The sequence below is a fragment of the Sarcophilus harrisii genome, chromosome 1 (assembly GCF_902635505.1).
Source record: "Sarcophilus harrisii chromosome 1, mSarHar1.11, whole genome shotgun sequence".
Lineage (NCBI taxonomy): Eukaryota > Metazoa > Chordata > Mammalia > Dasyuromorphia > Dasyuridae > Sarcophilus > Sarcophilus harrisii.
Genome location: NC_045426.1, coordinates 331,890,063 through 331,916,643, shown reverse-complemented (window position 1 = coordinate 331,916,643; position 26,581 = coordinate 331,890,063). Strand labels below are relative to the sequence as shown.

At 32.6% G+C, this 26,581-nt stretch overlaps 2 protein-coding genes across 2 annotated transcripts; both read right to left on the bottom strand.

The window, feature by feature from the left end:
* Window positions 1–1,246: 1,246 nt before the first annotated feature.
* LOC100920366 (olfactory receptor 13D1-like) lies at window positions 1,247–2,933 on the bottom strand. The gene is made up of 2 exons (XM_023497705.2): window positions 2,891–2,933; window positions 1,247–2,184 (listed from the first exon to the last, which is right to left on the bottom strand). The coding sequence occupies exons 1-2, from the start codon at window positions 2,931–2,933 to the stop codon at window positions 1,247–1,249; spliced, it is 981 nt and encodes a 326-aa protein (XP_023353473.2).
* Window positions 2,934–15,235: 12,302 nt separating this feature from the next.
* LOC100917233 (olfactory receptor 13D1-like) lies at window positions 15,236–16,171 on the bottom strand. The gene has a single exon (XM_003761859.1). It carries the CDS (start codon window positions 16,169–16,171, stop codon window positions 15,236–15,238), a length of 936 nt encoding a protein of 311 aa, XP_003761907.1.
* Between the last annotated feature and the right edge of the window lie 10,410 nt (window positions 16,172–26,581).

Below are 26,581 nucleotides of genomic sequence, written 5' to 3'. Positions count from 1 at the left end.
TAATACAGTTTTTGCATTTTATATGTCCCATCATATTAATAATTAGTTGCAGGATTAGTTGCATAAAATACTGGCTCAGCTATTAACAATCTGAATTCTGAAATTAATCCTTACTTCTCATGGATTCCAAGCTGAGTGTACTGGCTACAAACCCTAATTGTGAATCTACATCTGGAATTCCTTGTGGTTCACTCTCCTGACCTTTCAAAATTCATAAGGTCATATATTCCCAAGAACTGAGGCTCATATTTATAAGCTATATTTAGGGTTCATCAGTTCTCTCTACTCAGAACATTTTTTCTTCTGTTTCAGCAGAATGCCATCTGTCAGAAAGAAGTCCTCTGAAAGAGAGATATTACTGCTGGAATGGTACTTTTTGAAGGCTACCTTCCCCCCCCTACCCACACCCAGTTCCAGTTATGTAGTTATCTTCATCCCATGAAACTGACCTCAAATAGGTGCAAATTGTCCATGTCTGTCTCCAATCTATATGAAGATTGTATCAAGACTGGGCTAACAGACAGATTTGGAATAATAGACCAACCTCCTTCAGGTGATGTATTTCCCTTCACATAAGGTTAGATGATCATTTATTGTATATAGTGTAGCCTGAATTCTTAAATCAGGCTTGACTTGGTCTATGAGACTTTTGAGATGCCTTTCAAATCTGAGATCCCATAATTCTAATTCCTATTCTACTGTAACTTCCTTGAAGTTGGGGATAAAGTCTTTTTATCCTTATATCTATTCTACCAAACTTAATGGTATTTGTTGTTTAATAAATGTTTGTGGAACACAAGACTATATAAATATAATTTGTATTGTTATCCAGAAAGCTCATGTATTTTTCCCACTTTGTTAATTTTATTGAATCTGGCATTAGATTATTAGAAATAATTTTCCTTCACATGTATCAGCACACGAGAGCTGTGTTTGTGAAAGAGAAAAGAAAGATAGAGAGGAGGGGCAGACAGACAGAGAGAAAGATTTATTTTAATTAAAGATATTTTAATCAAAAGGAGACTAAAAAGGCAGAGCTGTTGAGGATATAAAGTAAGAAACTCTATTGGGGAGGAATTGTATCTCAAAGAGGGTATATGCATATCCTGTCTGGAATATAGTGGGATTACATATTACATTTGGCAGCCACACTGATAAATTTATTGATAACTAGAACAATATTATTTTTGAATACAAAGGACAACACCCAAGAAACCAAACAAATCCTGCCACTAGCATCAGTATTTCATATTCTTTTCAAGTACAAGTTTCTGAACAGGACTTTTTCAATAGCCCCTTTCACTTCCTTATTCCTTAGGCTGTAGATAATGGGGTTCAACACTGGAGTGATGATCCCATAAGACAATCCAATAAGCTCTTCTGATATCTTTGTGTCTTTGGACTTGGGCTTCATGTACATGAAAAGGGCTGAGCCATAGAACAAGATCACCACAGTCAGGTGGGCTGAACAGGTAGAAAAAGCTTTCTTCTTCCCTTCACTAGAGTTGATTCTTAGGATGGTGAAGAGGATGAAGATATAGGAGAGTAAAATGAGTAACAGAGGCATGACCAGGAAAACAATACTTCCCACCATAATTATAAATAAATTGAGGGAGATGTCTGCACAGATAAGCTTAAGGAGGGCCAGGATTTCACAGGTAAGGTGATCAATTATGTTCCCACAGAAAGGCATCATCATAGCAAGCACAGTTTGGGGCAAAGAATTCACACACCCTATGATCCAGGTCCAAGCAGCCATCTGCACACAGAGTCCCTTGCTCATGATGATGGTGTACTTTAGGGGATTGCAGATGGCTACATACCTGTCATAGGCCATCACTGCCAGGAGAACACACTCTGTGCACCCCAGTCCGAGAGAAATAACCATCTGCAAGGCACATCCAATGAAGGAGATAGATTTTTTCTCAGACATAAAATTTATCAGCATTTGAGGGATAAAGGAAGATGTGTAGCAGATGTCCAGAAAGGAGAGGTTCCCAAGGAAAAAGTACATAGGAGTGTGAAGACGGGGATCCAGGATGCTGATGATAATGAGCATGCTGTTTCCCAACAGGATCACCACATATATCACTAGACAGAGCACAAAAAGAGCTTGCTGGAGCCATGGATAATAAGAAAGTCCAATAAGAAAAAACTCAGTCACTGATGTGATGTTTCCCTTTTCTATGTCATTTGATATTAGGATTTAGGGAAGGATGCAGCTGAAAACAATTGAAATGATTTATAATAGTGAATAATACAATCATAATTAATTTCATATTTTAAAATGCTTCTTTTTTCTTTTTTCCAGTATGATTTTTGCTGATTTATATGAAGAAATCTTGGTGTTTATATTCATGAATAATAACATAAATAAAGAGAATTTAAAAATTCATGTAGTATGAAAGAAATGTGAATAGGAAGATGACAAGGTAATTATCTTCTAGAAACTTCTTCAGCTCCTGACAAATTAAAAAAAAAAGAAATTATATGCCAGATACTGAATAATTGCTGAGTTCATTGGACAATATAAGTCTCATGAATTAACATCAGATGACTCTAATAGTTTAAACATCTATTCAGAGTCCTCAGACAGAACTTACTCAAAATTCACAGCAGTAAAGGCAAATACGTTTTTAGGCTTTGTACCTCATGATATGACTTCGAGGAACTCTACAAAAATAATCCTATCATCACTCTTCAGTCTTACTCTCCTGTCAAGCACTGATTCTGTCAAGCTCTTCAAAGGCTAGGGTGGAAGAAGCCAGCAAGAGGGAAATGAAAGATTGTATTTGTAGCCATAGACTAGAGGGGAGCATTATATGTAAATCTGAGAAAAATAGAGATTGGCAGTTTAGCTTTGCTCAATCCACTACCCCATGGTAATTACTCAGGAAAGGAAGCTGAGTCTGGTCAATCCTCATATCCCCCATTCCTGAGGATGCTGAAGTTGCCCAGCAGCTTAACCTTAGTAGTTTTTGCAGTAATCTAAGGTGGAGAAACCAAAGAGTAAGCAGGATTTCAAAAGTATAATTATGGGTAATATGAGTAGAATTAAAAGATCAAAAGACCAAAAGCCTAAAACTAGTTCACAAGCAGATAAACTGAATACATATAGAGAAACTGTAAATGAAGAGAAACATAAAATTAGAAGGATGAATGTATTTTAGAAAGAGAATCTGACACACACTAATATATATATATACATATATATAATATAAAGAAAAAGAAAACAATACTATCAGACGAAAGAGGTAATACATTGGAAATTCTAGATATGATGGAACAAGAACAAGTGATAGTACAAACTGTTTTAAAAGAGGAATAAAATTCATCCAAGAAAATATTAGTAGTAGATTTAATACAGAAACTAGCACTCTCAATGTAGAATTTAAAAGCACAAACAAGTTACAAGAAGCAAGAACCACTCCAACAAATTATAAATAATTGCACATGTCTCTATCACTTCTTTAATTTACCAATTATCTCATGATTAAATATGTATACTAACTTTAAAACATGATTTTGTTGCTGTCATTTTTGTGTTTAACTGAATGAAATCACCAGTATGATTATATATATAACATACATATATATATATATATAACATACAAATGTATGTATAATTTTTTTCATTTTGCCCTTTTCATTCTACATTTCTTCATGTACTTTGTACATTGTCAAAGCTCTATCATTTGTATCTGTTATGTAGTACTTAGGGATTATATTCCAGTCTCAAATTGAATGGTAGATTTCCCATATTCTTTACAATGGAGGTATGGATCTACAGAATAAAACAATATTGGTTTTCAGGCTGAAATCAGAAAACCATTTTTATGATATTTTCTTTACAAAGCAGACAAATTGCTTTAAACATTTTAAATAATAATGTGCTTAAATACTAATATCTGCTATATTTCTGAGTTTGTTTTGGATATGAAAACTAAAATGAGCAGTATGGATATTGTTTTCTTTGGCCATTCATGTTATTATACATATGTAATACATGTATGAAAGGAGTGTTTTATGAATTAAGAAAATAGGATTTGGAGAGCATTCTGCCAGATGGTACCTTTATTTTAGATGAGTACTCAGTGATATGACAAGACTTACAGACACTTGGCAGAAAACATAAGGGAATTGAACTTTGAAGGAAGAGGTGAATTGTAATAGACTGAAATACATAGAGGAAATTAGTTCTGGGTTTGGAAGAGAAAGTGAACAATGGAAGCATGATAGAGAATACAGGATGAGAAGGGGAAACAGTGAGCAGGCAAAGAATGGAAACTATTTTTTAATATAACAAATGGTATTAGATAAGATTGGACAGGTAGGTTGGAACTAGATTATGGAAGGCCTTGTTTATCTGACCAAAGAGTTGAAACTTAATTTGATAGATAATTATCACTAGACATGTTAGTGAATACACCAAGATGAAGGTTTTAAAGTTGGAAAACTTCTTTGACACTAGTTATAAAGATATATTTGAGGTAGGAGAAATTTAAGGGAGACTAATTAAAAGGTTATTGTAGTATATTCTAGGTAAGAGATGATAAATAACCAAAAGTAGGAGGACAATATTGTACTGTAAAAGAGATGGCAGATGGAAATGATAGTTTAAAGCTAGAAAGGATAGAATATGTTAGTTGATTAGATATGGGAAGTAAGAGCAAGGGAAGAATCATAAGAGATGACAAGTTTTCTTTTAAAAATTTCAAGTGGAGCAATATTTGGAGAAGATGAACATTTAAAATATCAATAAACTGGGTTTAGAGTAACATAATGGAGATATCTAATGGGTAAAGAGGACATGGGATTCGAGATCTCTAGTGATGTTGGTGAAAGAGATAATGAATAGAGAATCATCTATATAGGGACTAAATACAACAGACTAGGTGAATTATTGAAGAGAAAGGGGAGAGCATTAAGGAAAAATCAAGCTCTTAATATTTGGAAACATACACTGTTTCCCTGTATTACAAATAGCAAAGTGTATTAAAAGCTGATGAAGAAAGAGGAATGTTCAGAATGAGAGAAACAGCATGGAAAGAAGACAATAAAGTGTATAAAAAAGGAGGAGGTGGTTGATGGTGTTGAATGTTGCACATAAATTAAATAGGATGAGAATAGATAAATTGCCATTGTATTGTGGCAAGATTATCATTAGTGATGTTAGAGTAATTTTGGTAAAAGAGGTAGAACAGAAACTAAATTACCGATTTGTTTGATGAAGAAATGAAAACAAATGACAGAAATGACTCTGTCTTGAAATTTGACAGTCCAAGAAATATCTGTTAAAGATTAGTAACATGCAAGATGCTTTGCTAGGTAAAGCATAATAGGTAAGCATGAAAGGGCTTAATGAAAAAATAATCCCTAACTTCAGGAAGTCCTTACTGGAAGTATTTAATACACAAATTGTTATGTAATTGTAATAATTGGGGAAGCTGGAGAAAACAGTGACAATTAAGTGAATCAGCAAAAATTTTCAGTAGGACATGCCCAGAAGAACTTTTAGTTTTCTAGGAGGAAGGAGTGCATCCCTTCCTGGCGTTCTGAAAAACATATATAAGTGCAGAGTAAGAGGATGAAGTGCTGAGTTCTAGTTACAGAAATTAAGCCAGTAGACTTGAAAAGAGGAATCATGGTAAAGAATAATGTTCAGTAATCATGGAAAGATAAGCTATGGACAGACTCTGAGGGCCAATAAATGTTATATTTATTTTATTTATAACTTATGCTATAGGCAATATGAAGCCACTGAAACATCTTTAATATTGGAGTGTATAATCAAATAAGTTTTTTAAGAGACATGGGTCATAAATAATTTTTTCTGTCATGTATGCATAGTGCACTCTGTTTAGCTTTGCTTGTCTTAAATTCAATTTTGGTGAATTTGGAATCATAGAACTATAGAATGTTAAAGTTAAAACAAATCTTGGAATATTAAAATGAAGATGTCAGAATTATCAGGGATAATAGAAGACAATATTTTGCAGGCTTCAAAGGACCTTAAAATTGAAAATAGTAGAAAGTAAAGGCAGAAAAATACTTTGAAATAAAAATATAGAAGGGACTTCTGTGAGCCAAGATGGCAAAGTAAGCTGTAAATCACCTTAACTCAGCTATATTTACCTCCTGACAACTATAAAACAGTGCCCTCAATCAAATCCTGGAACAGGAGAACCAATAAAAAGATGAGGTGAAACAATCTTTGGGCCCAAGATACTTGGAAGATCAGCAAGCAAGATCTTTCTCACTTGGGTAAAAGGATAGTGCAGGTAGAAAATGTCCCAGCAAGTCAGTAGTAATCCCTACCTAAAAATTGTCTTGACATGTATTTGGAAAAATAAAATACTATTTAAAAAAAAAGAAATATAGAAAGTAAAGTAATAGATAGATGAGTAACATTAAAACATAGAGGTTAGAACTAAAAGTAGCCTTAGAGTTCATATGATTGCAAAAGTAACCTTTAGTGGAAGCTAGCAAAAAGTGCTGGAGAGATCATTCATGAGCAAGAGAGTTGAGAGATTATTTTTCTCAGAAATGGATTCATTTTACTCTAGTAACCATACTTTGCAATTCTACTCTTTTTGTTTGTTTGTTTGAATTGCCTTCAGCTTCCATGATGTTTCCTTATTTCTTTATTATTCACACCAAGTCTTACACACAAAATCATGAAACATAGGATTTTAAGATCACAGATTTAAAAGTTGAGAGACCTCTTAAAAGCCAGTGAGTCCAAAATTCTTTTTTTAAAGTGACTTCCTTTTCAACATTTCTAGCCAAAAACCCAATCCCAGCTCCCACTTCCATGGATATCTCTGAAGATAATGCTTTCCAAAACAGTCCTCACCCTTCTCATTTACCTTTAAGTGTCAGGTGTAGAACTGCTTCTCTCTTCTCTATTGAAATGGTATTCTTCCTATTTTTAAACAAAGATACTACTTTAACCACATTAAGAATCAAGTCTTGGTGACTTGAGGGAGAACCAAATTCATAAGTATATAATCTATTTATCCTATCCAATATTCTTTTTTATGGAGACATTTGCTTTTACTCAAGCTAATTTATAGTATTACCTTTCTTCCATGTGATATTCCTATTTAATTAAAAATATTTGTGAAATATTGTCTGGCTTGAGAATGCTTCCCTTTCCAAAGTAATACCATGATATTAGAGTAGAGAACAACACTATGTTTGAAGCTAAATGCCCTGGAGATTAAAAATGATCTTTCACTGGATTTATCTGAAGTTTGACTTTACATCTTCACAACCTTACACAAAGTGTTCCTCAAGGAATCTGTAATCCCTGAAGTAATTTAAACATTTATATAGGAACTATGTGAAAGTTAACTTTTAAAGCTTCAGGGATACTATAATGATCAATTAAATTAAACTTATTTTATGTTTTTAATTGATAGCACAACAGACAAAATGATGCTTTCAAATTTCTTCTTCATAAACCAAACATGGGAGGAGTAATATAGTTATATTGAGGATGCATATTGACGATGCATGATTGATTTGAATCCCCACATTTGTTTTTATAACTGTGTATTGGCAGCTATGGTTTTGGATCAAAGTCTGTAATTCCATAAGTAATGAGTGACCTGTTTCTGTTAATCTACAACCTTGTCCACATTGATTTTCATTGGCTTTAATAATAATTTTTGCTTGATAATTATGTAGTGATACATCAAAATGGTTTAAATTAGGATCTTTTTTATTATTATTGAGGGAGGGCATTTTAAAATCAATTTGTTTCCTCTTCTAAAACTACTTATATCTTTTCACAATTCATCCATTATATATTGAGAGATGCCTTTGCAAACTTCAGCATTTTCTCAAATATTATAGTTGTTAAAAGTTGATCTGATTTTTGCCACAACCATTTCTCTTATATATTGTTATTTGTCTTATTAAAAGAAATTGATTTTGTTTGAAGAATTTAAAAACAATGTTAATGCAATTAAACATATCTACTGTTGTTCAGTCATTTTAATTCATATCTGCTTCTTCAAGACTCCATTTCTGGTTTTCTTGACGGAGATACTAGCATGGTTTGCAATTTCCTTCTCCAGCTGATTTTATAGAAGATGAAACTGAGACAAATGGGGTAAAGTATGTTGCCCATGGTCATATATTAATATGTTTCTGAGACCAGATTTGAACTAAGGAATCTGATTCCAGGCCTGGCACTCTATTCTTTGTGCCATCCAACTGTCCCAAGTATGACTATCTCAACTTTTATAATATATATAGATAGATATTTTCTATCACTTATCATCAATAAAAGTTTCTCTACATATTTTGACCCACCTTTGTCATAGTTTAGCTAAGTGTGTGGTTTATAATAGTTCCCTGCACCTTTCATCCACTTTCTTAAAGTATGATTCTTCCTTTGTTCTTTTCCAATAAGTTTTATTTTTTTCTTACATTTCACACACACACACACACACACACACATGTATATTTTTCCTTCTTACATTTCATATATATCTTTCCACTTCATTGGTCATTTTTTTTTGTCATTGATCTTTTTGGTAATCATGTCTGACTTATCATGACCTTATCTGGGGTTTTCTTGGCAAAGACGCTGGAGTAGTATATCAACTTTTTCTTGCAGTTCATTTTATAGATGAGAAAACAGGTTTATGTGACTTGTTCAGAGTCACAAAGCTAGTAAGAGACCAACTTTGAACGGAGGAAGATGAATCTTCCTGACTTCAGGACTGGCACTCTAGTCATGGTACTACCATTGGTCTATCCATTGGTTGTATTTCTTCTTTCTTGTTTTCTTGGTTGTCTTTGTGTCCCTCACAATGATAGACATTTTGGAGTGCTTCCTTCAAATTCACTCTTCAGTTCCATTTTTATATTATTATATATATTTTTTATTACACCCCATCTTCCATTTAAAAAAATTTTTGTTGCCCATAATTCAGACATATTAATTCATGAAAGAAGGCATGCAAACAGTGGTGTGTGACAGAAATCACTATTTTGAATGATGAGATAAATTCTTATCCACTACCATTACAAAAATTATTTCTAAAGCCAGGTTATTCTATTTCTAGTTATTTGTCCGTCCTACCACCTAGGTTATTCGATGTCTTGGAAACTCATTGCTTCCATGTTTTCTGATGTAATATTCTGGCAAATTCTACTTTTTCCTATGATAATATGGTCTCCCAATATGTGAATGCTCTCTGCTCTGACAAAATTCAGATTTGTGGAGGAGGAAGGAATTTGTGACCAAAGAAGAACTGGAGATCATTATTGATCACAAAATAGATAATTTTGATTATATTAAGTTAAAAAGTTTTTGTACAAACAAAACTAATGCAGACAAGATTATAAGGGAAGCAATAAACTGGGAAAACATTTTTATATTCAAAGGTTCTGATAAAGGCTTCATTTCTAAAATATATAGAAAATTACCTCAAATTTATAAGAATTCAAACCATTCTCCAATTGATAAATGGTCAAAGGATATGAACAGACAATTTTCAGATGAAGAAATTGAAACTATTTCTAGTCATATGAAAAAATACTCCAAATCACTATTGATCAGAGAAATGCAAATTAAGACAACTCTGAGATACCACTACATATCTGCCATATTGGCTAAGATGACAGGAAAAGATGATGATGAATGTTGGAGGGGATGTGGGATAACTGGGACATTGATACATTATTGGTGGAACTGTGAATGGATTCAACCATTCTGAAGCATTTGGAATAATGATCAGAAAGTTATCAAACTGTGCATACTCTTTGACTCAGCCGTGTTTCTACTGGGATTATATCCCAAAGAGATCTTAAAGGAGGGAAAGGGACCCACGTGTGAAAAATGTTTGTGGTAGCCTTTTTTGTGATGGCTAGAATTTGGAAACTGAATGGATGCCCATCAATTGGAGAATAGCTGGGTAAATTGTGGTATATGAATGTTATAAAATATTATTTTTTGTAAGAAATGACCAGCAGGATGATTTTAGAGAGGCATGGAGAGACTTACATGAACTGATGTTGAGTGAAATGAATAGGACCAGAAGATCATTATATCAGCAACAATACTATATGATGATCAATTCTGATGGACGTGGCTCTCTTCAACAATGAGATGATTCAAAGCAGTTCCAATTGTTCAGTGATGAAGAGAGGCATCTATACCCAGAGAGAAAACTATGGGAGCATTCTTATTCTTTCTGTTGTTGTTTGCTTGTATTTTATTTTCTTTCTCAGTTTTTTTCTTCTTGATGTGATTTTTTTCTTGTGCAGCAAGATAACTGTATACATATGTATACATTTATTGGATTTAACATATATTTTAACATATTTAACATGTATTGGACTACCTGCCATCTAAGGGAGGGGGTGAAGGGAAGGAGGGAAAAATTTGGAACACAAAGTTTTGCAAGGGTCAATGTTGAAAAATTACCCATGCATATGTTTTGTAAATAAAAAACTTTAATAAAATTAAAAAACCAAAAAAATGAAATGGATAGTTTTTAGGAATAATATAGTCATTATCTCCCTCTGTTCTTTACTGGGCAGTCAATATTTGAAGTATTCTTTTCATTTTGCAGCACTGTCCTCTAAGAAAGACACAAAAAGTTGGAATGTTTGTAAATATGTATTTATATGTGCTATTGTGTGTGTATATGTGTGTGTGTTTGTATGTATATGTGTAGATGCAGGTTTGTGAAAACCCATAACATCAATTAATCCCTGGTGAATAGTCTACTTGCTTTGGCCAGACACCAAAATGTCTAGGTTATCCACTGCATGTTGGACTATCACCAGTTTGTCTTGCCACTGGACTTTGATAACTGGTAAAAAAAAGGGATGCTGATTTTTCTGTGCAAGTCTAACTTCCTTAAATCTAGTTCACTCAGAAGTCAAGTGATTTCTGTGATATAGGAAATTCTGAAGGATAAAATTCTTGTACAAAGGAAAATAATTTCAATGAGGCAAAATTTTGTCTGAAATTGTCTGAAAAGGGGAATATGGGCACTCAGGAAATGCACCAAAATGTACCTAAGATAGAAATAAGCCAAAAAATTGACATAAGTACTAAGATTAGACTTGTTATTTTATTGTTACAAGAACTGCTTCATAAATGCAGATCTGCATTTTCTCTCCAATTTATAATCTTAGAAATTTGTCTAGAATATTTAGAAATTAAGCATTTTGATGAGTCCTGTTGAAATAATGTTAGTGCTTAGGTTTAGAACTAGCTACATGGAAAGAAATAGGCAGATCAAAGAAATATTATGGCTTGGGGGATAAATGAAATAATGGCAGTTAAGAGAAGATACAAAGGGGCTATGTTTATATTTCTTTCTATTTTCTGTTTGAAGACAATGACCTTTGCAAAGGAAATTACAAAACCAAAATGGCTAACAGTGCCTTGATATCTAAGATAATTAAGTAGATATGAGAATGAGTAGTTATCCTTAATAAATTTCAGCCTGTCTCATATTACTGCAGAAGAACTAACAAATGTGATTGCTCATCCATAAAATGTGAAATATAATTAATAATTAGAAAAATACTACAAGATTGTGGGATTTTATAAAATAAATGCCAATGAATTCCTTGAATTGTTGGGGAAATTATAGAATTGGATCATTAAAAATTGAGCAAACATGTATAAAAGTAAGCAATGATTTCTAAATTCTTTAACAACAGGTTATGTCAGCTCAGATTTGGTCCCTGTTTTCACAGGTTATTTTAATTACTTTTTATTAAGAGAATTTTGTGAAAATATTTTGCTTATACATTAACAAAGTACTTGATAAAGTGTCTTGTATTATTCTTGTAAAAAATGGAGGGACATAGAATAGATGATAATATAATTAGATGGAGTTAGAGCAGATCAAATAACCAAACTCAAAGAAAAAATATTATTGGTTTCATTAGAATATGATGAGATATATTTGATGCTATATAGTTTGACATTATGAACAATTTGGGTAAAGGGTTATCTAAATATCTAAATCCAAACTTCAGATGATACAAAAGGGGTGGAATAACTGATAATAATCAAGATCCAAAAAGATCTTTAAAAAATTTTTTTTAAAAATTTAAAAATTTTGGATTTTTAAAAATCTTATAAAAATTTATAAGATTAACACAAGCCAGTGATGTAATGTGTAAAAAGAAAAATCCCAACACCAATAATATTTGGAGCTGCATTTAGAGAGATGTAGCTTCTAGGAACAAGGTGGTCACTACTCCTCTGTACTTTGGTAGACACTAGAATACAGTTTTAGCACCATAATTTTTGAAAGATATTGGTAAGCATAAAAATGTGTATTATTCTGAATCAATTTGAAATATTGATTTAGTAAATAAACTATTCATTATATAGTCTCTCAGAGAAGGTTAAATTCCAAATATTATGTGTTTGTGTGTGGAGGCTCTGAAGCTACTGTCCCATTCATAATGGCAAAGTAGTTCCACAGAAGATAGCTAACTGCTTTTGCACTCAGATTCCTGGGGATAGCTCTGAGGGGGCTGAGGATGGTTTTAAAAACAGTTTGGTGAATAAAACCTTAAAGTCTACTTTCCTCTATGATCTGATATCATCAATAAGAAATATGTCCCCTGCTTGTTCTACCTCCAATCCAGTCTTTAACATATTAGGGGAAACTGGACTCCAATTTAATGAACACATGTAATAAGAAAGGGATAACTTGTAGATCTTAGTTGAAGCCCTTTCCCCTGCTTTTTGAGGTCCTCTTGAAATTTCCATAGGCATGAAAACCATTAGGTAAAGCTTTTCTGCAGGACTCCTTGTAGAGTCTTAAAGTTGTCTTTTCTAATTTGGGCCTAATTTGTCTTTGGTTTCCAATGCAGATGACACCACAAATCACTGCTATTATGGGAACACTAGGAAACCAAATAATAATCCCCTAACCTAGTACTCTGAAATTTACAAGATCCTCCTTTGATGGAAGGATAGAGGTAGAAAAGTGAGAGAGAGAGAAACTAAGACCAAAGTCAATGCATAGATTTTCCTCCCTAAGTGATTCCTGTAACAGATATCTTACCACAAACTGCCAGATATTCAAATCTCAAATTCTAAACTAGCTTGCTGACTTTATCCAGTTTGTTATGGCTGAATTTCATCAAACAAATATAATATATTTCCTGTTTTATCTTACCTTTTAAGTTGCTTTTGATTGATTGATTCAACAGAGAGGTCTCTAAGTCTTTAGTGCCTAATTCAGTGAAGGAGTTTTCACATAATGAAAATGATTCCTTTTACATGGAGGTGGTTAATTCAAAAACCCAGATTTATACACACACACATGTATATATGTATGTATGTGTCCAGTATTGAATAATACTACCTAAATTTTTTTTCCACTTCTTACTAGCTGTGTGATTCTGGACAAGTCATGTAACCCTAATTGCTTTGCCCCCAAAGAAAATCCTTTTTTCAACCAAGATAACAGTTTCATAAACTTTTCAAAAATAATAATAACAATTTATCAACATGTAGCCCAAAATACAAAACAAAATATAAACAAATAAATATATTTCATGAAACAAAAACTTGTCATCGATTTTATAACATTAATTAAATTGAGTTATCAGATGAAATGTTGTATTCACAACTTTTTTATTGACTTATTTTATGTTGGTTGCATTCAAAAGTCACTGAAATTGAAAAGATGTGTTAAATTGTTTATCATTTGTGATCCATAATAAAGGTCAAATATTCAAGGATAATAATTTCTTCTTCTCTCTACTAAGATTTCCTACTAGATTAATTTCCAAATTATCAATGACAAACATTTATCAAATGCTACTAAGGAATATGTACTATGCTAGTCATAGGGGACAAAAAGAAAAAAAAAAGAAAAATATCTCTAATTTCAAGGAACCTAAATTCTATAGGGTAGGACATTTACTTTCAAAAATATATATATAATAAATATATAAAATTTAAATACAAAATAGTGAGAATAGTTTATGAGATCAGGAAAAGTATTGTCCTGAAGAGAATTTGAATTTTTAAAGTAATTTATGGAATTTTATTTCAAACACAATGTCTTCCCCAAATTTTTCCTTACAAGTACTCAATAATACCATTTTATCCCAAAGGTCTATAGATTATATGGGACTTCAAACATTTTTAATGCAATGCAGTAACTAAGTAAGTCATGAAGATTTTGCTATTCATTCAATCAAAATAATATTAAGTTATATACAGCTTATTTTAGAAAGGAAATAGATAAACTATAAAGTTTAAAGGGAAAGAAGACTAAGATGAAGTACTTGAAATTTATGCCATACTTGGATTAATTTTAAGCTAAGAAGATCTACAGGTAACATGATATTTGTTTTCAAGTATTTGAAAGATTACCCTGTGTATGAAGAATTGACTTGTTCTACTTCTTCCCAGCTTCTAAGTACTTACCATATGCCAGGCACATAAAACTAAGCACTAAATCAGTAAATTTTAGGGGTTCTAACAGGCTTGATGTAAAAAAAATTCTCTTACAATTGGAGAGACCAAAATGGGAATAATTGCCTTAAGGGGATGAATTTATTGCATGAAATTTGGACATTGGATATATATTGGATATTGGATGAGATTGGAACTTTTATCAGGTATGAATTGTACCAGAAGACTTTTGATATTCCTTCCAAATCTGAGATGCAGTGATTCTTCAATACCTGTAATGCTGCAACTTCTCAGAATCACGACCATTTAATTAACATCCCTTTATCTTTTATATAATTTTATACAATGTAGTATAAATTCTTCAGAAATTTCTTGGCTATATTCATGAATACATAAATATATTCCATAATATTTTCTAAAAAGTTCTTGTATTTTAATGAAAAATTAGGTTAATTCTTCTAAATCTGAAACTGAGCAACTGGAAACATTTTTGCTAATTGTCAGTATATGAGTACCATTAGTGTGTGTGTGTGTGTGTGTGTGTGTGTGTTAGAGAGAGAGAGAGATTTATTTTAGTAAAAGTTTCTGAAACTTCATGAGTCAAAGAGGCAGAGTTGTAGACAATCCATGGCAATAGACGATAGAATGGAACTGCACCTCAAATGAGGTACATACACACCTTGTGTGGAAAGGAGGAGGATCACAAATTAAAATTTGCAGCCACATTGTTTTGAATGGCAATATTGTAATTCAAAGAACAACATCCAAGACACAAAACCAATCTATTGTGAGCCTTAAAGTATATCACATTCACTTTAAGTAAAGGTTTTTCAATAGGAATTTTTCCACAGCATCTTTTACTTCTTTGTTTCTCAGACTGTAGATAATGGGATTCAACATTGGGGTGATGACTCCATAGGACAATCCAAAAATTTCATCAAAAATCTTGGTGTCCTTAGACTTGGGCTTTATGTACATGAAAAGAGCTGAACCATAGAATAAGATCACTACAGTCAGATGGGCTGAACGGGTGGAAAAGGCTTTCTTCCTCCCTTCACTAGAGTTGATCCTCAGGATAGTGGAGAGGATGAAGACATAAGAAAAGAAAATGAGTAGCAGAGGAGTGAGTAAGTAGAGAATACTGCCAACTGTTAGGAGTAACACATTGATGGAGATGTCTCCACAGATAAGCTTGAGCAGAGCCAAGATTTCACAGGTAAGGTGATCAATGGTATTTCCACAGAAAGGTTTTATCAGGGCAAGCACAGAGGGTAGCAAAGTGTTTAAACACCCTATTATCCAGGTCCAAGCTGCCATCTGAATACAAAGTCCATTGTTCATTATTATGGTATATCTCAAGGGATTACAGATGGCAACATATCGGTCAAAAGCCATTACTGCCAAGAGAATGCATTCTGTACACCCCAGCCCTAAAGAAAGTATCATCTGTAGTGCACAACCAATGAAAGAAATGGATTTCCTCTCTGACATAACAGTCACCAGCATTTGAGGGATAGAGGAGGATGTGTAACAGATATCCAAGAAGGAGAGGTTTCCAAGGAAAAAGTACATAGGTGTGTGAAGGTGGGGATCCAAGATGCTGATGATAATGAGCATGCTGTTTCCCAACAAAATCACCAAGTACATCACCAGGCAGATGGCATAAAGAAACATCTGAAGACCTGGGTAATGAGAAAGTCCAACCAGGAAGAACTCAGTCACAGCTGTGTAATTTCTCTTGTCCATTTTATTTTTAACTGTGTCACCTGCAATATTTAGAAGAGAGCACACATCAAAGTAATTGGAATGAACAGCAACAGTGGATAATTGTAATATATTCATAGTCAGTTTCATAATCTAAACTGTAAATTTAACCCATTTCCCAATATTTGTTTTACTTACATTTCTAATGATAAAAACAATAAATTTAGCACTAGAGGGTGATTTTTGTAAAGGAGTAGGGACAGAAGTTAGATTACAATGCCTCCACTTCCTTTCCTCTCACTTTCTTCTAAACTCTCTGTAGTGTAGCTTCAGATTCTATCATTTAGCTGAAATTATTTTCTCCAGTTACCAATGGTCTAATAATCAAATCTAATATTTTTTTCCCAAACCTTACTTTTCTTGACTTTGCTGTAACTTTTGATGCTGAGGCTCCATACTCTTCTCTTTCATATTCATATTCTTTCCTGTTTTGGTTTGTATGTATGTGTGAATATGTGTATATTTGTATGTGTGTGTGATGTGACTCTCCCCTGATTTTCTTCCCACCTTTCTGACAGTTCTTTCTCAGTCTCATTTGTTGAATATTCATCTAGCTCATTCCTGTGTATCATGGCTTTCTCTTAAGACTCTGTTCTAGGTGTTCTTTCTTCTGTATTTTATTTTACTTGGCAATCTCAGCTCTCATGGATTCAACTATCATTTCTATGCAGATGATTACTGTTATCACATCTTCTACTGTCTATTGATATCACAAAAAGAATATCTTGTGGACATCTTAAACAGAACATGTCCAAAATTGAATCAATATTTTCTTCCCAAATCCTCCTCTCTTCCAAATTTCTCTATTTTTTTTTTGGTGGTGCAACCCATGTAGGCTTACAGCTAGATGTTATTCTTAACTATTCACTTTCTATCAAAAATTTCCTTATTGTCCAATCAGTTGCCCAATTCCATTGCTTCTAATGTCTTTATATTTCTCCTCTCCAGTATTATTGTTACCACTGTGGTGCAGGCTCACATCATTTCATGCCTGAACTTTTGTAATAACCACTTATTGATTTCCATGCTCTAATTCATCATCTCCTCAGTTGCAAATTGGTCTCCCTAAAATGCAAATCAGACTTGTCAACCCTCTCCTCCCTACCCCCCTCCCCCGCCCCCCGCCCCTGTTCAATGAACTCCAGGGATCACTATTTTCTCCAATTTTGCTTTTTTAAATCTCTCCATAATCCATCCTTTTCCAACATTTTTTATCTTCTTACACATTTTTCCACCCCAATTCTCTTTGATCCGGTGATAATGGCCTCTTTGTTGTTGCTTTACCAGGACATGCAACTCCTGACTGGTTATTTTTACCAGTTTTCTCCCATAACTGGGAATCTCTCCCTCCTTATCTCTCTATTAGCTTTCCTGGTTTCCTTTAAACCTCAATGAAAGTTGAGAAAGTTTCTATAACAGGTGTCTAGCCCATGCTGTATAAGGCCTATTAATTCATTTGCTAAGGCAACTGCAGATGATGATAAGCTGAAAGCTAAGCACAACAACCTCCCACTGATTGAGTTCTATAAATTGATGATTTTGTATGGCTCATGAATGATATAAATATCCAAATGGCCCGTGGCAGAAAAAAAGGTTTCCTACTCCTGGTCAGTAAGAAGCTTTACCTGATCTCCTTTAGTGCTAGTACCTTTCTTCTCTTGATTACCTCCAATTTTGATATATCTGTAACTACATACACTGATACATATATATTTTATACATAGCTGTTTCATTTTCTCACTTCCTTAAGAATATGAACTCTTTGAGAGAAGAAACTATCTGCCTTTCTTTGAAGCACTTAGCACAGTGTCCACCCTATCATAAGCACTAAAATTGTATTTGACTAATTGACCAATATGTAATCTAAAATTAACTTTGGTTTAGCAATCTTTCTTTGTTAGAAAAGATGTTTCTATTAGGTGCAGATTTATTAGGTTGTGACCACATGATTATTACAAAGCATAAATGAAACTTTTATTTTAAACAGGAATTTAGAAAAGAAGATCAATCAAAATCAATAATAATTATGACTAATAAAGAGGGGAAGATGAGAGAACAAAGGCTAGAAAATGTGATTTCAATAAAGTAGGAAAAGTAAATAAAAGTAGGAAAAGTACAATAGAAAGAATATTGGCTCTGAAGTCAGAACTTCAGATCTCACCTCTGATTTATTATATATATGAACTAAAGATGAAACTAAAGACTGAAGAAAATAAAGTTTTGATCTTCTAAGCATATTGTTTTATCATTCAATGTGTGCCAATTACCTAACAAAATGGGACCAAACTTCCTCACCTTACTCCTGGATCCTGGATGCAGGGAAAGATAGGCTTTTATATATTTAAAACAATAAAAAAATCAATGAAATTTATTATAATTTTATATATATATACACACGCACACACACACACACACACACACATACATACTTTTCAGTTTGGGAGGGGTAAAATGAACAGCTGCAATTCCCTGAATTTAGGTGAAAAAAGATGCCCCATTCCCCAAGTATCTCTAAACAATCAAGGGAACATGGAAACAATAACTAATTATCCATATTGGTCAGTTTTTCAATAAGACATATGGATTGCTTGAGATACACATTTGTGAAAAAACTTCTTGCAGCAATTTTTAGATCTGACGGGTTTCTGATCAGCATCTTTGGATTTTATTAAGGCCTTTTGCTATAGGACTTTCATGGTAGTTATTTAGTTAAGGATCTCTAAGCAACAGGTAGAGGTGATCCAATTTTCCAGTTGCAGAGCTAGGTTCAAATAATCCAATAAGATTTTCTCCCACTTCTCATAATTAAATAATTTTTTTTTTCCCTCCAGAGGACAGAAGTTGGAATAGACACATAATTGAATAGAGAAGGAACTGAATTAATTCCAGAACTGAGCCACAAGTTGGAGTTAGTATAGTTTATTCAATTCCCACAATTAGTTTTCAATAATGTTAATTTTTTCTCACTTGAGTGAGTCCTTTAGCCACTCTGGACCTCAGTTATCTTGTCTATAAAATGAGAGTTAGATTAGATGACCACTGGTTCTTTTTATATTAGATCTCTGAGTCTTTGAGTTGGTAAAAAGGAGGGGGTACTGGGGGAACTGGGGCTCTAATGAAAAAAATCAAGTGTTATGTACTTTGAAATATGTAATGGGAAGTCAATCAGAAATGAATAAAATAATACTTTATATCACTGAGGGACTATCTGAAGTTTAATAATACTAATCCAGTTAGAATGGTTTTATGAAATTTGAGATTATATGTCTAATTCCATAAAAATGTATGGAATACATAAGATTATTGTAGTCCCCTATAATAATAATAATGATATTACTACTACTGATTAGCATTTATGTAGCACTTTTAGGATTGGAAAGCACATTACATATATTATGGCTTTTTATACTTGCAACAATTCTGGAGTGTAGGTATCATTACCCCCTTTTATAGATGAAAAAAATGTGATAAACAGAGATTATTAATGTTTGAGGCCATATTTTAATTGAAGTCTTTCTTACTTAAGGTTCAATATTCTATCTAGTGTCCCTGGTCAGCACACACAAGCTCCTTTATTCCCCCATAAATGAGAATTCATGTTTCCAACAATACCAGGGGAGAGAGATGAAGATTATGTTGGGATTATTAACACATCACATGAGAAAAGAATATAGCAAGTCAAAATAAAAGATCAAGAAGGTATATTTAAAAAGATAGGACCAGAAGAGTTCATACAACTAATCAATCAAATATGCCAGTTACAGTGCTAAATGTTAGAGAAATACCAAAAATGAACAGCCTCTACTCTCATTTTTCACATTTTCACATTTTATTTTTGATAATAAACCATGCTGCTGAACATATCTGAAAAGAGAAAGAAGTGATATACAATCATTTTTTTCTGTGAGGTATAAATAGGGGCCTAGGGTGTGGCTATGCTTGGTCTTAAACTCGGCCATACAGAATTTTGAAATCACAATTACAGAATGTTTGAGTCTGAAGAAATATTGGTGCATGTACAGAAACTGAAAGTCTGAATGGACTAGAAGATGGATTGATGACACAGTAGATATTGGTTACTTCATAGCCAGAAAGGATTTTTAAAAATGGAACTCAGACTGACAGAAAATATCAGAGCTGCAAGTGACTTCTCATGAAAGAACTAGAAGGAACCTCAGAATTCATATTTTTTATAGTTGAGAACACTGAAAGCTTAGAGAGAATGTCCTTCTGCTCTATTGGATGTCCCTTTGGAATTATCTTCATCTTTTATTATAAGTTTTCTGATTTGGTTCAATCTATCTTACATGGATGCCCTCACAAAAGACAGGATAATAATATCCTAGTTTTTGAGCTGGGAGTGACCTTACATATCATTGAATAAAATTTCCTCATTGTATGTGAATTTCCTTTTCAATATCCAGTTCCACTTCTCACTTCCATGTCCATTATTGAAAATTATTTTTCCCAAAATAATCCCCATCATTTTAATTTACCTCAATGTGAGAGCCAGAACTTCTCCTCCTCCTCTTCTTCTTCCTCCTCCTTTTCCTTCTTGTTCTTTTCTTCCTACACCTTTTTTCTTTTGTTCCTTCCTTCTCCTTACTGAAGTGATGTTCCTCCGACTTTTTGAACCAAAGAATCTACTTTATACACATTTCCTAAAATGTCTTGGTGACTAAAAGGAACACCAAACACACACACACATACACACATACATGCAACCTGTTTCTGCTATGTATTTGTCTTGTATGTGACTACCAATGTTTTTACTAATGTCTATTTACACCATCATCTTTCTTCTGCCATTGTTTCTCATACATATTGGAAGAAAGGGTTGAATTCTTAAAATTCAAAAATACTCTTAATATGACCAGGATCGACAGAATGCTACCACTTCTATTATAAGGCCATGGCATTAAAACACTACTGATCTTCAAATTCTGCTTTAGATGCCTGCTCTAGCCTTGACAGTTCTAAATGATCAGTCATTAAATCTATGTACAAATTCTCCATACCTACAACCTTTCTTTGGTGTTCCTTAGAGAATGTTTGTAATCCCTGAAGTCATTTGAAGATTTATATAGGAACTATGTGAAAGTTAGCAACTTCAAAGCTTTAGGGATGTTTCAACAATCTAATCAAATGAAACTTTTAAAACTATTTTAATTGATAGCATAATAAATGAAATGCAAAATAGAAAAAAAACCTCTCATTTTGCCTTGCTAAACACAATGGGAAGTAGACATAACTATATAACTGATTCAGTCTAATTCTGGCAATCCATAGAACAAATGTTCTTGGTTTCAACTTTGTCTTATCCATGAATAAGATAAGCAGGCAAGTCACTGATAAAAAATTGCTGAGATGTCAAAGCAAAGGTTGTGGACACAACACTAGATGCTTCCAGTTAGTTGACATCAATTCAGCAATGATCACCCCAATGATCTGGTCCGTTACTTCAATCAGTTATGAATCCATGTAGGTCCCTCATCATTCAGCCTATGTCTCTCCATTTTGAACACAAGAGAAAATATAGACAAATTTCACTCAAGTATAGAAACTAATAGTCTGAATGGAATAGATGTACTCATGACACAGCAGATATTGGTACACTTTGAGATTTGCAGAGCATTTTGCACATATTATATCATTTTTATTATCACACTATTCTTGCTACCCTGGGATGTAGGTGTCATTGTCCATCTGTTATAAATGAAGAACTTGAGATAAACAGATTTAATCACTTGCCCAGGGTAACATTTGTATGAGCCACATTTGAAATGAGGTCTTCCTTATTCCAGTTTTATCCCTCTATCCAATGTGCTACTATATTTTCCCAGTCAGAAAAGCCTGCCTCATTTAATCCCTCATCCACTTCCCCCTGATCCTTTGTTTGTCCCTTTAGCATTTTTTAAAATTTATGACTTACATGCTTATCATATTAAGAATGACACAAAGTTGAAACCAAGAACTCTAGCTCTGGTGATTACCATAATTAGGATTTAAAATTTTCATTAAAGAGGCTTCACTTTTTAATTGTTTGAATTATTATAAAATGGTTTGCAGTTTGGCTTGGAATTAGAGTACTCTAAGAAACAAGCTTTTTGTCTACTACACTGGTATTGTCTCTAAAAGAAGAATGATGGAAAAAAGAAAATGGAAAAACCTTGCAGTTCAAACTATGGCATATTTCAGCTAAAACAATATATCTAAAATGGTAATAACATTTTAATTCATAAACTAATTATTTTACAAGATCTTCAGAGAAAACACAATACTTAGTTTTAGATGGACACCATATTTCACCACATTTCCAACCATATTGTTAAGTACTTTCCTAATGTTATTATTGATAATAATAGCTAACATCTACATAGAACTTTCTATATACCAGACATTATGCTTAGCCCTTTACAATTATTATCTCATTAGCTTCTCACCCCAACAACTTTGGGAGGCAGGTACTATTATTGTCCCCAACAGTGGTTAAATGACTTAGCCAGAGTCACACAAGTAGTGAGTCTTTGAAGCTAGATTTAAATTAGATCTTCTTGATCTCTATCCACTGTGCCCCTTAGCTGTTCAGATATATAAAGTTTTTCAAAATTGTAATGTCAAGAACTTATAAAAATGCTACACAAAAGCATAGGGGAAAATTAAGCAATAAAAGAATCTATAAAACAAAAACTTACTGTCAATTATGAGATACTAATTCCACTGAATAAATGTGAAAGTTAACTACATGAATGAAATACAGCATACACATATTCACATAGGAAGTGATATTATAGAGAGGATTTATGATTTTAAAAAACCTATTAAATATTACTTTATATGAATCAAAAATATTTTTGATGGCTAATCTTCATTGCAATATAAAATTTATCTTTATTTATAGATATCGTTATAAAAGGGAGAATACAAGGAGAATAAGTTTTAAATTCAATAATATCCTAGATTTGCTCCTGTTTCTGTCTTATACTGATTGGATGACCAAGAGCAAGTAACTCAACCTCTCTATTGTCTAGATAACTCTCTGAGACAACAAGCTGAAAAGAAAGTGACAATCGGCTTGTATAGAAAACTTTTTTTCATTTGAGGATTCCATTTAACAGTAGAATTACAGGTTTATTCCTTATTTTTTTAAAGTTTTTTTTGGTGATCTTAGATTTAATAAGCACCAAAATGTAAATAGAAGATTGTATTTTAAATTGTGACTTGTCATGTTTAATCTTGTGAATATATTACATTTGATACAATAGTTACAAGGTGTTAGACTTGTGCATTTCCACTTCTTTTTGCAAGCATAATCTTTCTTAATTGCTAATAAAAGATATCTCATAATTAAGTACAATAAGCTAGTATTAAAATAGTGTTTACAAATTTGCAGTGATAAAAACCTTTATCTTCCTCCACATCAATCTTATACTATACTTTCCTGATCCTTCATAACCCTAACATGTCTTAAGTTTATGTTTCAAAATTATTACTTCAATTTTTTCACTGTTCTTTATAAATTAACACAAATGAGCACCATATTCACAAAGCTCAGATCCAAGGTAAAAATTATCTTGTCTCCTGTCTTGAAGAAAATATCTACTTTTTAAAGATATTTCCTGTCCTACTTTAATATTCTCATGGAATTAACTAAGAGACTTCCTATCTAATATATCAGATTTTTGTAAATTTTTCTCAGTTTCCTTTCCTTTCCTTCCTTTTTTGATTTTTAAAAAATGTTTTCAATTATATGTAAACATTCTTAACATTCATTTGAAAACTTTTTTTGAGTTTCACATCCTCTCCTTTTTTTCTTTCCCCATTATTTGAAAAGATAACCAATTTGATATGGGTTATATATGTGCAATAATATAAAATATGTCATGTGAAAGAAAATATAGATTAAAAAATAAAATGAAAAAAAACCTATGCTTTGATCTACAATTAGGCTCCATCAGTTCTTTCTTTGGAGGTGAACTGCATTTTTCATTATGAGTCCTTCAGAGCTGTATTGTATTGATGAGAATAGCTAAGTAAGATGATCAACTATGATCATAGTTGATCATCTTACAATATTGCTGTTACTGTGAGTAATGTTCTCTGGTCCTGATCACTTCACTTCATATCAATTTATGCTTATCTTTCCGTGTTTTTCTCAAAATATTATACACATTATTTTTATAATGTAATAGTATTTCACTACAACATATACTACAACTTGTTCAGTGATTCCCCAATTGATGGGCATTCCCTCAATTTCCAGTTCTTTGCATTGACAAAAAGAGCTGCTATAAATATTTTTGTACATCTAGGTTTTTTTCCTTTTTTCCCCCTTAAATCTCGTTGGGGAACAAAAGCAAGTAGTGGCTTTTGCTAAATTTAAAAGGTAAACATAGTTTTGTGGCCCAATGAGAATAGTTTCAAATTGTTCTCCAGAATAGTTGGATCAGTTCATATCTCCACCAATAGTATATTAGTGTCTCGATTTTCCCACATCCCTCCAACAATTACTATTTTCCTTTTCTGTTATATTAGTCAATATGCTACGTGTGGAGTAGTACCTTAGAATTTTAAAATTTGCATTTCTCTAATCAACAGTTATTTAGGGTATTTTGTCATATAGTATAAATAGCTTTGATTTCTTTTCTTGAAAACTGCCTGTTCATATACTTTGAACATGTATAAGTGAGAAAATCACTTATATTCTTACAAATTTTTCTCATTCTTTATATATTTAAGAAATGGGAGCTTTCTTAGAGAAACTTTCAGTAAATCTTACACTTCCAGTTTTTTAAAAAAAATTTCCTTCTAATTTTGGCTTCATTGGTTTTTTTGTGCAAAAAAATTGTTGATTTAATATTATCAACATTATCAGTTTTATATCCTATAATATATCCCTATTTTCTATTTGGCCAAAATTCTTTCCTTATTCTATAAATCTGCCACTTCAACTATTTTATAGTTTCCTAATTTGCTGATGGAACTATTCTTTATATTTAAATAATGTACCCATTTTGAATTTATCTTTTTTATATGAATTTATCTTTACCCAGTCTCTGACAAATTGTTTATTAATTTTCCAAGCAGTTCTTTTTTCAGATAGTAAGTGTTTGTCTCAAAACCCTGGATTTTTAGCTTTGTCAAATATTGGATTACTATGGTAATTTTCTACTGTGTATTATGTACCTAATCTATTACACAGATCTACTACTCTATTTCTTAGACAGTACTTTATTTTACTTTATTTACTAAAACTCAGTTCTTCAGATAAGCACTTTCTCTCTGCAGATATCCTGCATATATTTCGTTTGTACATAGTCATTTCCATGTTATACTTCATACCTCTAGAAGACTCTGAACTTCTTGAGAATAGATGCTTTTTTTTTTTTTTTTTTTTAGTTTTTTACTTTCTTTGTATCCTTCATGCTTAGCACAGTGCCTGGTAACAAGAAGATACTTACATACTAGCTAGCCTAATAACCAACAGATATGAAGTATTCTAAATCAGAATTCTCATCTTCTTCACATATGGATCTCTTGTCAAGTCCTTACATATAGTGTACACATACACTGATGTTTACTGTGGCTAGAATACAAATCCCAGTCTGGAGCCTGTTGGTATTTTTTAAGGTCAGTGAGACAAACCCATACTATTCTTGTGATGAAAATGGAGTGATGACATATGTGTAGTAATATATTTGTACTAACTTTGGTTACTGATAGTAGTATGAGTGGATCTCATGAGGGACACCTACCCAATTTATAGTAACTTAAAGAGAGTTCTCAAAGTACTAAAAATACGTCTGTAATTGTCTCTAAAATGTATTTTTTCTCATGTATTTCTTAGTATTTTTATGAATAACTTTGGCATTTAATCTATATGTGGAGAGATAATATGCTGATTTACAGAACTGAAATTTAAAACAATGTTGCAGGTTAATATAATAGGTTCCTCATCAACTTTCATTTGCCTGGCTGTACTTTTGGTAGTGAGTTGTGCTCTAGACTTGGATGAAAAATCCTGAATTTTTTGAATAATCTCAGTCAGCCTTTTCTATAGCAGAACAAAAGACAAAGGATTCATCCAAGATTTGAGACTGTAATTATGGTGGCTGAGCCACAAGTACAAGAAACCAAAAGATCAGAAGCTAGGTGATAGTCTATGAAGTAAAGCAAAATAACACTAAATGACAACAGAAAGTGGTTTTGACTGTAGAAGCAAAGAGAAAGGAGCCTTTGTATCTTTCCTTTTTTGGCACGTGAAGACTTTCTTGGAAAATTGTCCTCCATTTATTCCAAAGTGAGGAGGCATATATATTTCCTGAGTTTTTATTTGAAAACATTTCCATGTCTTGCTAACTGACTACTAGGGCAGTTCTGTTCTGAAAATGT

Excerpts from the sequence above, each read along its gene's own strand:
- LOC100920366 (XM_023497705.2), bottom strand. The coding sequence starts at position 2,933 with ATGGGGGATATGAGGATTGACCAGACTCAGCTTCCTTTCCTGA. Across the intron at positions 2,185-2,890 it reads GACTCAGCTTCCTTTCCTGA|AAAAGGGAAACATCACATCA; the intron begins GTAATTACCATG and ends CAAATGACATAG.
- LOC100917233 (XM_003761859.1), bottom strand. The coding sequence starts at position 16,171 with ATGGACAAGAGAAATTACACAGCTGTGACTGAGTTCTTCCTGGTTGGA.